The sequence below is a fragment of the Nicotiana tabacum genome, chromosome 9, assembly GCF_000715075.1.
Source record: "Nicotiana tabacum cultivar K326 chromosome 9, ASM71507v2, whole genome shotgun sequence".
Taxonomy (NCBI): domain Eukaryota; kingdom Viridiplantae; phylum Streptophyta; class Magnoliopsida; order Solanales; family Solanaceae; genus Nicotiana; species Nicotiana tabacum.
The window spans coordinates 123,584,431-123,596,959 of NC_134088.1; the positions used below are offsets into that span (position 1 = coordinate 123,584,431).

The 12,529-nt window shown below is 38.1% G+C and overlaps 2 protein-coding genes across 2 annotated transcripts; one reads left to right on the forward strand and one right to left on the reverse strand.

The window, feature by feature from the left end:
- Positions 1–329: 329 nt before the first annotated feature.
- Positions 330–2,020, reverse strand: LOC142164395 (uncharacterized). Its single transcript, XM_075222373.1, has 4 exons — positions 1,439–2,020; positions 1,074–1,208; positions 818–973; positions 330–734 (listed from the first exon to the last, which is right to left on the reverse strand). Exons 1-4 carry the CDS (start codon positions 1,952–1,954, stop codon positions 579–581), a joined length of 963 nt encoding a protein of 320 aa, XP_075078474.1. The 5' UTR covers positions 1,955–2,020; the 3' UTR covers positions 330–578.
- Positions 2,021–8,258: 6,238 nt separating this feature from the next.
- LOC107772692 (uncharacterized) lies at positions 8,259–12,239 on the forward strand. The gene is made up of 5 exons (XM_075221311.1): positions 8,259–9,009; positions 9,096–9,154; positions 10,407–10,775; positions 10,977–11,015; positions 11,845–12,239. Exons 1-5 carry the CDS (start codon positions 8,259–8,261, stop codon positions 11,986–11,988), a joined length of 1,362 nt encoding a protein of 453 aa, XP_075077412.1. The 3' UTR covers positions 11,989–12,239.
- Positions 12,240–12,529: the final 290 nt, after the last annotated feature.

Genomic DNA, 12,529 nt, shown 5'->3' on the forward strand with positions numbered 1-12,529 from the left:
ATTCACTGATAAAAATATACATATACGTTGCATTTTTTGTCTTACTTACTGTTCATCACTGCTTGTTCCATCCTCTGCTGTTCTTATTAACTAACCTCGAGACTATTTTGAATCAAGGTTGAGGCATTGTTTGCAGACCGGTTTGATTTATTTTACTGTCCAATTTATCTATTTAATTCGTTGTTTATTAATTGGTGCTGGTTTAAATCACATATCCTTAAAACCACAATATAAGTTTAATTGTTACTCAATTTTGAGGGTAAACACTTTTCTTTCCTAATATTTTGTGAGAAAACGAAAAAGAGAAAATCAAATGGAGTACGTTACTTTGATAGTAATATTTTAAAGCATTCTCAGGCCGGGTAGGGGTATTACAAGCCGTCACTTAATTTGGTTACAAAGCAGTACTGAGAATCTTAAGGAGTCTAATTAATTAGTACAACTAATAACTTGTTCCACATTTTGGAGTTTGAGGGGGGGTTAATATAGTACTAGTCACACTGCTACTTCACTAAACACTCCTCATAGTCATAACTCATAGCCAAGGTTTATCACTTTATCCATCGGCCTAGCTAGGCTCAAGTTCGTGGTATAGTCCCAACATCCCAGAACTCGAACACAATGTCACAGACAACAGGCCATTCATTCTCCGGCAAGCCCTCAACCACATGCTTCCACTCAGCGGTAGGGTCCGGCGTTATGTGCCTATGAGTGAAAGACACGCCGTTTAACACCTAATAATATAGTTTCAACGAGTCATTAATCAGTAGATGAAATACTAAACGTAATATGTAAGTATCCAATTACAATATTTTACCGAAGTGACCATCATTTCGGGAGGATTGTGGTAAGATGTAGGCTCCGCCCCAAACACATTGAGACTCATCATAATTCCAGTGTGATATTTAATGTCAAGTGGTTGCAGACGTGAGATATCCATTTGAGCCCAAAATCGTTGATTGCACTCCGTACACTAAGGAAATTAATCCATATAAAAAGTTCTCGGTTAAACAATATATAGAGGGGGAAAAATCCAAGCGTAACACAGGAAAGAAGGAAACAAATATTTTTACCCTCTCGTTGAGATGAACTAGTCCATCACCGGGAGGCCTGGGGATAAAACCACGGTATGCCTTGTCTAAGCAAGTCACTTTTCCGTCGTAATGCACACTATTACGGTTCTCAAACCCACATGCCAAGCATTTCCACTATCCAACATTTGCAAGAAAAATTATAGAAAAAGGATGATGATCAGAAAGAAATGTAATTAAGTACAATTGGATCTATGTATAATTGGAACAGGTTGGCTCTTTTGGTTACCTTTCAAAGAAGTAATAAGTAGTAGGTAATATCGTAAAACAAATAAGAATATGACTACACTAATGTGTTTTTAATATAACAAAAGTACTCAAAACAGTCACATAAGCTCGATACTTACACTGATGTCAAGAAATGAATTGGGGTTGTGCCAGTCCCAATCAGAATCAAGAGTGAGATCATCACAGTTCTCTATACCAGCATCAAATTGAACCAAATACTTTTTTGCGTTTCCGTAGTATTTTTTCTGCTGAAGCCAAGGCTTCCACTTCATGGGGTCGTCATCTCCTCCACTACTATCATCCTCGGATTCATCCTTCTCATCCCCTCCGTTTTCTACTTCCTCGGATTCATCCTCATTTTCTTCTTCTTCTCCTTCTCCATTTTCATCCTCATTTTCTTCCTCTTCATCTTCAGTTAGATCTTCTCCTCCATCTCCAGATTCATCATCTTCATTTTCTTCTTCCCCTCCTTCGTTTTCTACTTCATCTGCATTTTTTCCTCCTCCTCCACTTTCATCCTCATTTTCTTCTTCTTCAGATTCATTCTCTTCGTCGCTATACCCTTCTCGAGAGTATTCTACTTCGCCATAATCAGTAGAGTACTCATCCTCCTCACTGTAAGACTTTGAAGACATAGTGCTGCTTCTGGGTATTGTGAGTTATATGGGTGGTGATGCTCTTCGGCGAGCTAGAGAGTTCCATTTTATAGGAGGAAATACCCTCCCCCCACCCAAAAGACGTCAACGCCATAGTCAGAAAGCGGGAACTGTCCTCCCAAACTGATGGGAGACCCAAAAGAAGAAAGGGGAAGGGGAAAGGAAGAAAAGGATGTTGGGTTGGACCACTATGAACTGATCCTGTCGACGTTACTTCGTACGAGTCAGAAGAAGAAAATATATTCCGTGAATGGGACATCAGCGATCGACCGGAGAAATCAATAAAGGTTTTAGAGAGAGATAGTATACTTAATTACATGCACAGAGAATAATGATGAGGAAGACAGTATATCTCTTCTTTTTTTCCTTTTTTTTTCATCAGTATATCTCTTTGGATGTGGATATGGGGGAAAACTATTTTGGACTTCAGAGACGGCATAATATTTTCACCTTTGGAGAAACCGCTGCAGGATAATAATTAATAGGAGTAATATCTTTTGGTGGTTTCTATGAACTTTTTTACATATTTCTTATTCCAATATCCTTTTTTGTGGCTTTATTTTTGTTTATCAACTTAAACATTGCGGAGGAAACTAAAAAATATGGTTCCTTTTTGTTGTAAAAATATTGGATTATGCGGATAAGATTTAGCTTCAGGCTTGTTAAAGACACGGTTTTTGAGGATATTTCGCCTATACTATAATGAATAAAATTAGGCATATTCTTCGAGATTCAATAAATTCTTCTAGTATAAACTAGGAGCAGAAACAATAAAGATTGAATAAAAGAAAACTCCAACACAAAAGAAAGAAGAAGTAAATGTTCACTCTTGTTTCTCTGTTATTTTTCTTTGAGTATATTTGTCAAAAGTAAGCTCTAGGTCTGCCATTGTTGAGCTCTTCGTGAGCATCGACTTCCAGAGATGAAGGAAGAAGAGAAAGAGAAAAGATAGAGAGAGAACTAAGCTCTGCTTTTTTCGACCAACCAAATGAAATGCACTGTACATACATATATAACCACTAGCCGACCTAACTCTAATTACACTTATACACCTTCTAGAACAGTATTACTTAAATAGCCTTAGGTACAACTGCATTAAGCTACTAATTTCTACACTCTCCCTCAAGTTGAGAATGAAAAATATTTTTCATTCCCAACTTGGATACCAGAACTGCATGTTGTTGGTGTTCCAAGGCCTTTGTCAAGATATCAGCCGGTTGTTCATTACTTCCTATGTGCCCAGTCTTGATCAATCCCTCTTGAATTTTCTCCTTTATGAAATGGCAATCAATTTTTATGTGTTTAGTCCTTTCGTGGTACATAGGATTTGAAGCAATTTGTAAGGAAACTTTGTTATCGCAAAACAACTCCATAGGTTCTTTAATGTCTACTGTAAGTTCCTTCAGCAAACCACTTAACCATGTCAACTCTGCCACTGTATGTGCAATACTTTTGTACTCAGCTTCAGCTGAGCTCATCGAAATGGTAGTCTTCTTCTTTGCCTTTCATGAAATAAGAGACATCCCCAGTTTGATACAGAACCCTGTAATTGACTTCCTGGACATAGGACATGATCCCAAATTTGAATCACAGAATCTCTGAACTCTTTCTACACTATTGCTGGATATGAGAAGTCTAAGTCCATGTTGATCTTTAATATATCTCACAATATGTAATGCAGATTCATAATGAGATTTCTTTGGAGAATGTATAAATTGGCTTAGATTTTGCACAGCATATGCAATGTCAGATCTTGTGATTGTCAAATACACAAGCTTTCCAACCAATCTTTGAAAAAGACTTCTATCCTCCAGGATGCTGTCATCAGCATTCTTTTTCACAATGTCATCAATTCTGTGCTTGTGAGCTTCGAGTTTTGTTCCATTGGGGTCTTCTTGGGCTTTGATCCTGAGAGTCATGCCTCTGAAATCATCTCCAAGGTATATTTCTTTTGAGACATAAAGATACCTTCTGCTGATCTAGCAATTTCAATTCCTAGAAAATATCTCAATTCTCTAAGATCTTTCAGCTTGAAGTTTTGATGCAAAGATGATTTTGATGCATTAATCTCCTCTTGATCATTACCTGTAATAAGTAAGTCATCTACATAGACAAGTATGAGAATAAATTTTTCATTAGTTGTTTTAGTAAACAAGGAGTAATCATGTCTGCTTTGATGAAAACCAGATTTGAGAAGAGCTTGTGTTAGCTTCAAGTTCCATTGTCTAGAGGCTTGTTTCAAGCCATAGAGGGATTTGAGCAGTCTACATACCCTATACTCCCTCTGGCTACCAAATCCCTGAGGCATAGTCATGTAAGCTTCTTCATGTAAGTCACCATTCAAAAATGCATTATGTACATCCATTTGATAGATTGACCACTATCTGAGTGCAACAACTGCAATAACAATTCTCATTGTAGTCAGTTTGGCCACAGGTGAGAAGGTATCATGAAAGTCAATCCATTCCTGCTGAGTATAGCCCTTTGCTACTAGTCTTGCCTTGAACCTTTCCACTGTGCCATCATCATTGTATTTAATTTTGTACACCCATTTATATCCTATAGGAACTTTTTCAGGAGGCAGATTCACTACCTCCCAAGTGTTGTTTTGTTCTAATGCTTCGATCTCAAGTTTCATAGACTTGCTCCATATGTCATCTTTGACAGCTTGGGAGAAAGATGATGGTTCAGTGTCAGAAGAAAAAGAGGCAAGGTAGGATTGAAAAGTAGGTGAAAGATGAGAATAGGAAATGAACTAGTGTATAGGGTAGAGGGATAAAGTAGAAGCAAAAGTAGAAGGCAGTGAAGGATGTACATAGTCAGTCAGCCAGATATGAGGCTTAGAGACCCTACCCGACTTCCTAACCTGTGTGGGATATGTAACTGGGATAACACTTGAGTGTGAGTTTGATCCATCATGAATGTCAGATGATGAATCTGCAAGCAAATGAGGAGTAGGGGAGGAGGAATGAGTAGGAATACCAGGAGAGCTATCAAGAGAATTAGAGAAAGGAGCAGGTGAATTTGTTGAATCATTTGAAGGATCAGCTATAGTGACTTCTGGTTCATTAGTGATAGAAGGTTCTGGTGCTATGGTGGAAGGGGGAAATATGTCTGAAACAAGGTGACTTGGATTTGGATCAGGGATCACTAGGAACCTGTGTTTAGGATATTTGAAAGGAAATATCCCTTCCTTGAAGACAACATCCCTTCTAACCATATATTTGTTAGCAGCAATATCATATACTTTATATCCCTTTTGTATTAGTGCATATGCCATGAACACTCCAAGTGTAGACTTAGGGTTGAATTTATCATGGAAGTCAGTCTTTGTGGCATAATAAAGACATCCCAGTGTTCTCATATGATCAAAAGAAGGAGGTCTTCCATGGAACATCTCATAAGGAGATTTTCCTGGTAGAACAGAACTAGGAAGCCTATTTATGATGTAGGTTGCTCTTAGAATGCAATCACCCCAGAATCTTAAGGGTATGTTGGCTTGAAATCTTAAGGCTCTTCCTATTTCAAGAAGATATCTATGCTTTCTCTCTACAACTCCATTATGTTGTGGAGTTTGCACATAACTGCTTTGATGAATTATTCCTTTGGACTTAAAAAGATTGAAACAAAGAGTATTAAAAAATTCATGTCCATTGTCAAACCTGACACACTTGACAGTAGTGCCAAATTGGTTTTCTACAAGTTGAAGGAAGTCTTTCTAAACAACATACACATCACTCTTGAGTCTTAAGAGAAAAGTCCATGTCATTCTAGTATAGTCATCAACAAGAGTTAGAAAGTATTTGAAGCCATTGTAAGTAAATACTCTATAGGGTCCCCAAACATCCATATGGACTAGTTCAAAAGAACAAACAGATTTAAAAGTGCTAATAGGAAATGGCAATCTAACTTGTCTAGCAAGAGGACAAATAGGGCAATTACAAGCAGATGACTTAGACAAGTATTTATTTATCCGAGGTATAGTTTGTAAGACTGTCATAGGGGCATGGACCAGTATTTGATGCCATAAGAAGCTTGAACTTGGTTGATGTGAAACTGTCATACAATTGGAGAAAGAAGAGGCAGTAACAGGTGCTGAAGGATTGAAGATGTAGAGACCTCCTTTGAGTCTACCAATCCCCTTCACCATGCCACTGGAGAGGTCCTGAAAGATACATAAATGAGGATAAAAGTGGACAACACTATTTAACTCTTTAGTATATTTGGAGATAGACAACAAATTATATTTGAATTCAGGTACATAGAGAACATTATGAATGGTTTCTGAGTTAAATAGGTTGCAGGAACCAGTATGAGTAATTTTGGTGCTATTACCATTGGCAGATGGACTGAGGATGATTTGGGTACAGGTATTTGGGTGATACTTGACAAGAGATTCAAGGATGATACCATATGATTTGAAGCACCAAAATCAATAATCTAACAGCTATGTTCAGTGAGTGATTTACTTGCCATTTTGGCAACTTCTGCTGGCTGAGGTTATTTTCTTAAGAGTTTGAGAATTCGCTGATATTGTTTTGGAGTAAACCCCTGCATAGTTGGAATAGAGGTTCATACGCATAACTGAAGTACAGAGGTTGAAGTTTTTAGTTTATCAGTTGTTTATCTATTTTTTATTTTCTTTTTACGGGGTTTACCTAAGCTTTAATTCTCCTGCTTTAAGTTACCTCAATACAAATTCATTTCCACGTTGTTTCTCTAACTTATTCATTTGTTTATATATAGGAGAGACATACAAGAGAAGACAAGTAATTTCAAGAAAAAAGAATGCTGAAATCATCTAATTCGTGTGGTTTGCAATTACTCTATCGCTATTTATTTCAAATCTAATTTATCGCTTTGTATCAAGTTAATCCGCATATTCTTTAAACCCCTAATAAATTCAATTGTTATCCGATTTTGAGGGTAAACAGTTTGGCACCCACTGTGGGGCTAAGAATAATAGTGGTTGTTTGATACAAATCTCCATAACACACACTACTTTATACTTGCTCTTTGAAATGTCTTTGATTTTAGGCCAAAAATGCCAAACTCTCAATTAGCACCCTTACATATCGACAACGAGTCCGGTCATCAAAGTGAGAATAACAACATGGTTCCTGGTAACGTAGGGCCACCCGCTGATCCCGTTGGAATTCCGCTCACTGATCCGATTGATCTTAATTCATATGTGGCTATCTATGAAAACTTGCCTACCGACACTGAAAATACTATTCGCGGTGGGGGCCGATCGGTATCTCGAAACACACAAAACAATTAAGAAGACAGGATCAGCCTACGGAAGCTCAACAGGTGGCGATACCTCAGTTGCAGAGCCAGAGCCAAGCCCCAAGAAGTTCCGTATGCGCAAAATACCTAAATATAACGGAACGACTGGATTCCAAGAATTTCATGCAAAAATCCTTTCCTCAGAGCGTAGATCCAAAGCCAATCCCCAAGAAGTTCCGTATGTGCGAAATACCTAAATATAACAGAACGACCGATTCAAACGAGCATGTAACCTTTTACACATGTGCCATCAAAGGGAACGACTTGGAAGATGACGAGATCGAGTCTGTTCTACTGAAAATATTTGGGGAGACCCTATCAAATGGAGCTATGATATGGTATCATAACTTACCTCCTAATTCTATTGACTCATTTGCTATGCTTACAGACTTTTTCGTAAAAACACATGTTGGTGCCATCAAGGTCGAAACCAGGAAATCAGACTTTTCAAAGTCAAACAGAAGGATAACGAGATGCTCAGGGAATTCGTGTCCCATTTTCAAATGGAACGAATGGATCTACCGTCAGTCGCTGATGATTGGGCTATTCAATCTTTCACCCAGGGACTTAATATTCGAAGCTCGGTGGCTTCACAACAACTGAAGCAGAATTTGATAGAATACCCTGTCGTTACCTGGGACGATGTACATAACTAGTATCAATCAAAAATCAGAGGCGAAGATGACCAACTCAGGGCCCCTTCAGAGTCTGTTTATCCCGTCATAACCCTCTATAGAGTCAAGAGAGACATCGATCATGAACCAAGATCAAACATGGATCGATATCTGCCATGTAATGGATATCAGAGGAGTAGTAGGTCCGGGAGGAACCCGCATAAGAAACGAAAGGATAAATGACCAAGGTCGAAGCAACCAGGGTCTCGTGACCAAAAACAGCTTCGACAGGTCCATCGGGCCTAAAGAAGCGGTGAGGCTGTCGGAATACAACTTTAATGTCAATAATGCTACCACCGTATCAACTATCTTGATATGACATGGATCCCACGCTTAGTATGTTTTTATCTCCGCTTCAAAGAGAAACTGGAGCACAAGCAGCTAGATTTTCAACCTGGCTGCATCAAAGAGAAAAAGAGATGATAAATGGTGGGGTTGTTCTTCCGCCGGACATGCAATGTGGTGATGTCTTAACTTTATGTGGTCTATTGTCTTCAGGAGAACTGTCAATTATACCATGCCTTCCAGATGAAGGCATTGGAGAGGCTAAGGATGCCAGAACTTTCAAACGTAAACATAATATTTGTGAGTTTTGGGATGGAAACAGGAGTAAGAAATTGAGACCATGGTTGATTGGCGAAGGTGAGGGTCGCAGAGCAAAGGGTTTTCCTGATATTACTTTATCCTTGAGCCGTGCAACATTTTTAAGCAGAGAAGCTGTAGAACTTTTTAAAGATGATGACTATCAGCCCTTGACACAAATTGGTGAAGATAATCAAGTCAAGTTCATGTCAGTTCTTGAAGCTAGCAGTAGTGCATCTCACATCGAAGGACAAAATCATGTAAAGGAAACACATGAGAATGAGAATTACAGATACACAGCAGTGTCTTCCAAAGAGTTGCTCTGGGAAGCCATGGCAAGCTGTGCTGAACAGTTTTGCTCCTTTTCTTCTAAAAAGGAAAGTTCTGCACTTAACCCAGGGCTCTATAGGTCTTTACTTTTAGCCGTTCAAAAGGCTGGTGACCAGGGTCTAAGCATGAAAGAAATCTCAATGTCTGTGGATGTTCAGGGTATGAAACCCTTCTTTTTTCACATTACTTTTCTGTTTGATTAAAATATCACAAGAGTGATGCGATGAGTTTTTGTCCCTTATCAGGGGAAAAGATGCTGGGCGTTATTATCGACGTCCTTGAAACTTTTGGACAAGTATTGAAGGTACTATGCTTTGTAGTTGTCAATTTTAATTTTTTTTCCTAGTGGTGGTAATTTGAGATTAGACAAGTATAAAAGAAAGTAGGCAGAGAAGTACTCTCTCCATTCCATTAAAATTGACCTCCTTTTTTTTGGTCAGTCTGGAAAAGCTAGAACTATTTCGACAAATGGTAAATTTAAGTCCCTCCAAAAATTCTTATTAGTATAGGTTTATTACTACAAGTTTGTATTGTTTCAACTTGATGTGACATATTTTCAATTAACTATTCCACTCTTTCAAAGTTCAAACTATTATTTAAGCACTTCTCTATCAACTTGGAAATGTAATTCAAACATTTACTCTCTTAAACTCCACTCCAATCAAACTAGATCTATCTTTATGAGATGGATGGATTATTTCTTATAGTGGGACTAGTGATATGGTTCGTTTCCCTTTTCCAAGGCCTGGTTGGTTTAGATAGAGGAATTTGTATACTGCAATACTTTGGACCATGTAACCTTTTTTCCCTTTTGTATTGGTAATAGTGTCCAGAAAAATGCCCCCCTCTAGAAAGAGGATAGATCGTAAAACTACACAAACTATTTATTGAGGGTTGTGCCAGAAAACAAGGAATTATAGCCTGTTTGGCCAAGCTGCAAAAATCAGCTTATTTTGAGAAGTGTTTTTTCTCAAAAGTACTTTTGGTAAGAAGTAGTTTGTGTTTGGCTAATTAATTTGAAAAACACTTCTCAAATTAGTATTTGGCCAAACTTTTAAAACCTGCTTCTAAGTGTATTTTTCTCAAAAGTGCTTTTCAAAAAAGTGCTTTTGGAGAGAAGCTACTTTTTTCTGCTTCTCCAAAACTGCTTCTGCTTCTCTTCAAAAGCTTAGCCAAACACTTCAATTTTTGGAAAAAAGCACTTTTGGCTTAAAAAAAACATTTTTGGTCCAAAACAACTTGGCCAAACAGGCTATTAGTATGTTTGTTCCAAGTAAGCTAAGTCAATGCCCTGGTGCAGGTAAATGTCTTATCCACCAGACAAATTCGCATGATTGATACACACCTATGGAGTAGAAAAGGGTGTAAGTTGGCAAAGATAGACATCTTGTCATTATCTGATTTACGATTGATCCTTTTCCCTGCTCCTTTCATCTTGGTAAATTGGTAATGGTTTTTCAGTGATGCTACAGAGAGACAAGATATGAAATGATTAATTGGGGGAGATTTCCACTTTCTGTAATTTGCGCCTATAACCTATTGAACCTTCAATGCAGGTCAATGCTTATGATTCTGTTCATGTGGTTGATTCGTTATATCGTTCTAAGTATGTCTTGTCCACTGTGTCTGTTGCTCGACAAGATTCTTTGGTCATTCCTGCGGGAGTTTCTAAAGGGGCAGCACCAAGCAAATATGAAGCCGCTGAACTCCATAATCCCACTGATCAAAAGCAACCTTCTGAACCTTTACTTGAAAGGCAAAGCACAAATGGACATGATTCACTGGACTTCCAAACTGCAAAATCTCATTTCTGTAAGCCAATATTGTTTTGGATTGATGGTGATGGCACTGTCAACAACATTGTCTACAGAAAACTTGTGTCTCGTGCTCTGGGTATCATAATGCAGAATCCAGGAATTCTAGAGGTATGCACTTTTAAACTTACGGTATCTTATATAAAATGTGGTGCATATCAGTTGATTATGACATGTAGCTGTAGACCATTACAGAAGTGATGTTGGCACGGTTAATTTGCATGGATAGAAAGTGATTACTACGGTCATTATTTATGATGAAGCCTCTTCCCGATATGAACTTATAAATGCATCTTTTAATTTTTGTTGCAGGATAATGTTATTGACCAGATGCATGGTCTGAATCCTCAGGTATATATCCATTTGTAAACTTTCCATGAACAAACTATTCATCAGTGCCCCAGTGTACGTTTCCGATTGACTGAACAAACAGAAGTCACCCCGGGAAAAGATCATAATGATTTCATAGTGTGACCTGAATTTTCTATTTATCATATGAACTGAATTACATGGTTACAGTTCTGGTAAAATAATATCCGAGGACCTTCTCGGCCTTGTCCTCCCAAAAATGAATGTAATTTATTGCTCTTGTTCAAAACTTATCAGTCTTAACTGCATCTTCTTGCTGCCAAGTATTTGTTGCTATAAAGAGATTTGCAATCTAAGTTTAATTGGACTAGTTTTTCTCCCATTTATCTAATCGTGGAGCCAAGTACCTGAGAGCTTATAAATACCACCTTTGACATTCAACTTCTTTCCAAGAACTTCTGTAGTTCTGGGGTTTGCACTAGAGTAATGTCTATCATATATTGCTACTTAGCTGAGGAAGTATACAGTTTCTTTCTTAGTGATCAAAAGTGCCAGATTCTGTAATATTGTATGAAAATCTGTAACTTAGAATTCCAAATTAGATGATTTTAGAGAAAGGTTGTTAGTACATGCTTTGAATGCCTCTGAGAACAACCACAACCCAGTATAATCCCACTAGTGGGGTCTGGGGAGGGTAGTTTGTACGCAGACCTTACCCCTACCCTGGGGTAGAGAGGCTGTTTCCGATAGACCCTCGGCTCCCTCCCTCCAAAACTCCCACCTTGCTTTTGGGGCGACTCGAACTCGCAACCTCTTGGTTGGAAGTGGATGCCTCTGTGAAATGCTAATATATTGCCTTTTTGTCTTAAAGAGTTGCAGAACTTTGTTAGAGATGATGATTCTGGATAACCATATCATTGCGCAAAAAATGTTTGAAACTAAAGCTGGGCCACCTGCAATTCTCAGTGGCCTTCTTGGAAGACAATTCATGAATTCAAAGATTATTTTAAAATGACATCTCTTCGCAAATCCCACGAGTACTTCCCTTTTGTAAAAATGGAAACATCTATCTGTAAGTACAAGCACTGATCTACTGTTCTTATAATTTATCAGGGTTTTGTGCAGAACTATGTTTTTTTGGATGCTTATTTTGTTCATTTTGGGGTTGTAAAGTCTCAAAAGAGGAAGCCAGAGATACAGTAGTTTATCATTTTGTACAGCTAACTTTAGTTAGAGAAGTACTGTATGCATTAGGTAATTGTGAGAGTTCTCACAAAAGGAGTTGTAGATCATAATAAGTTCTACCTTCCAACCCCCCCCCCCCCACACACACACACAATTATCTTACTCTTTTAGGAGAGAGGTACATGAGCAAGCATACTGGATGACACAATCATATCTGATTGCTTTCCACCAACTGAAATCCTTTCTAGTTCACCATACTAGAATATTAGTGCCGTAGTGAAAAGCCAGTGACATGATTACAGTGCGCACAAGAGAATTATGAAAAGCTTGCTTGTGGTAACGAGAGGTATAAATAGGAATTAATTACTTGG

Coding starts and splice junctions, on each gene's coding strand:
- LOC142164395 (XM_075222373.1), bottom strand. CDS start 1,954: ATGTCTTCAAAGTCTTACAGTGAGGAGGATGAGTACTCTACTGATTAT. Junction 974..1,073: donor TAGTTCATCTCAACGAGAGG/GTAAAAATATTT, acceptor TAATTTCCTTAG/TGTACGGAGTGCAATCAACG. Junction 735..817: donor CCGAAATGATGGTCACTTCG/GTAAAATATTGT, acceptor CTATATTATTAG/GTGTTAAACGGCGTGTCTTT.
- LOC107772692 (XM_075221311.1), top strand. CDS start 8,259: ATGGATCCCACGCTTAGTATGTTTTTATCTCCGCTTCAAAGAGAAACT. Junction 9,010..9,095: donor AATGTCTGTGGATGTTCAGG/GTATGAAACCCT, acceptor GTCCCTTATCAG/GGGAAAAGATGCTGGGCGTT. Junction 10,776..10,976: donor AGAATCCAGGAATTCTAGAG/GTATGCACTTTT, acceptor TTTTTGTTGCAG/GATAATGTTATTGACCAGAT.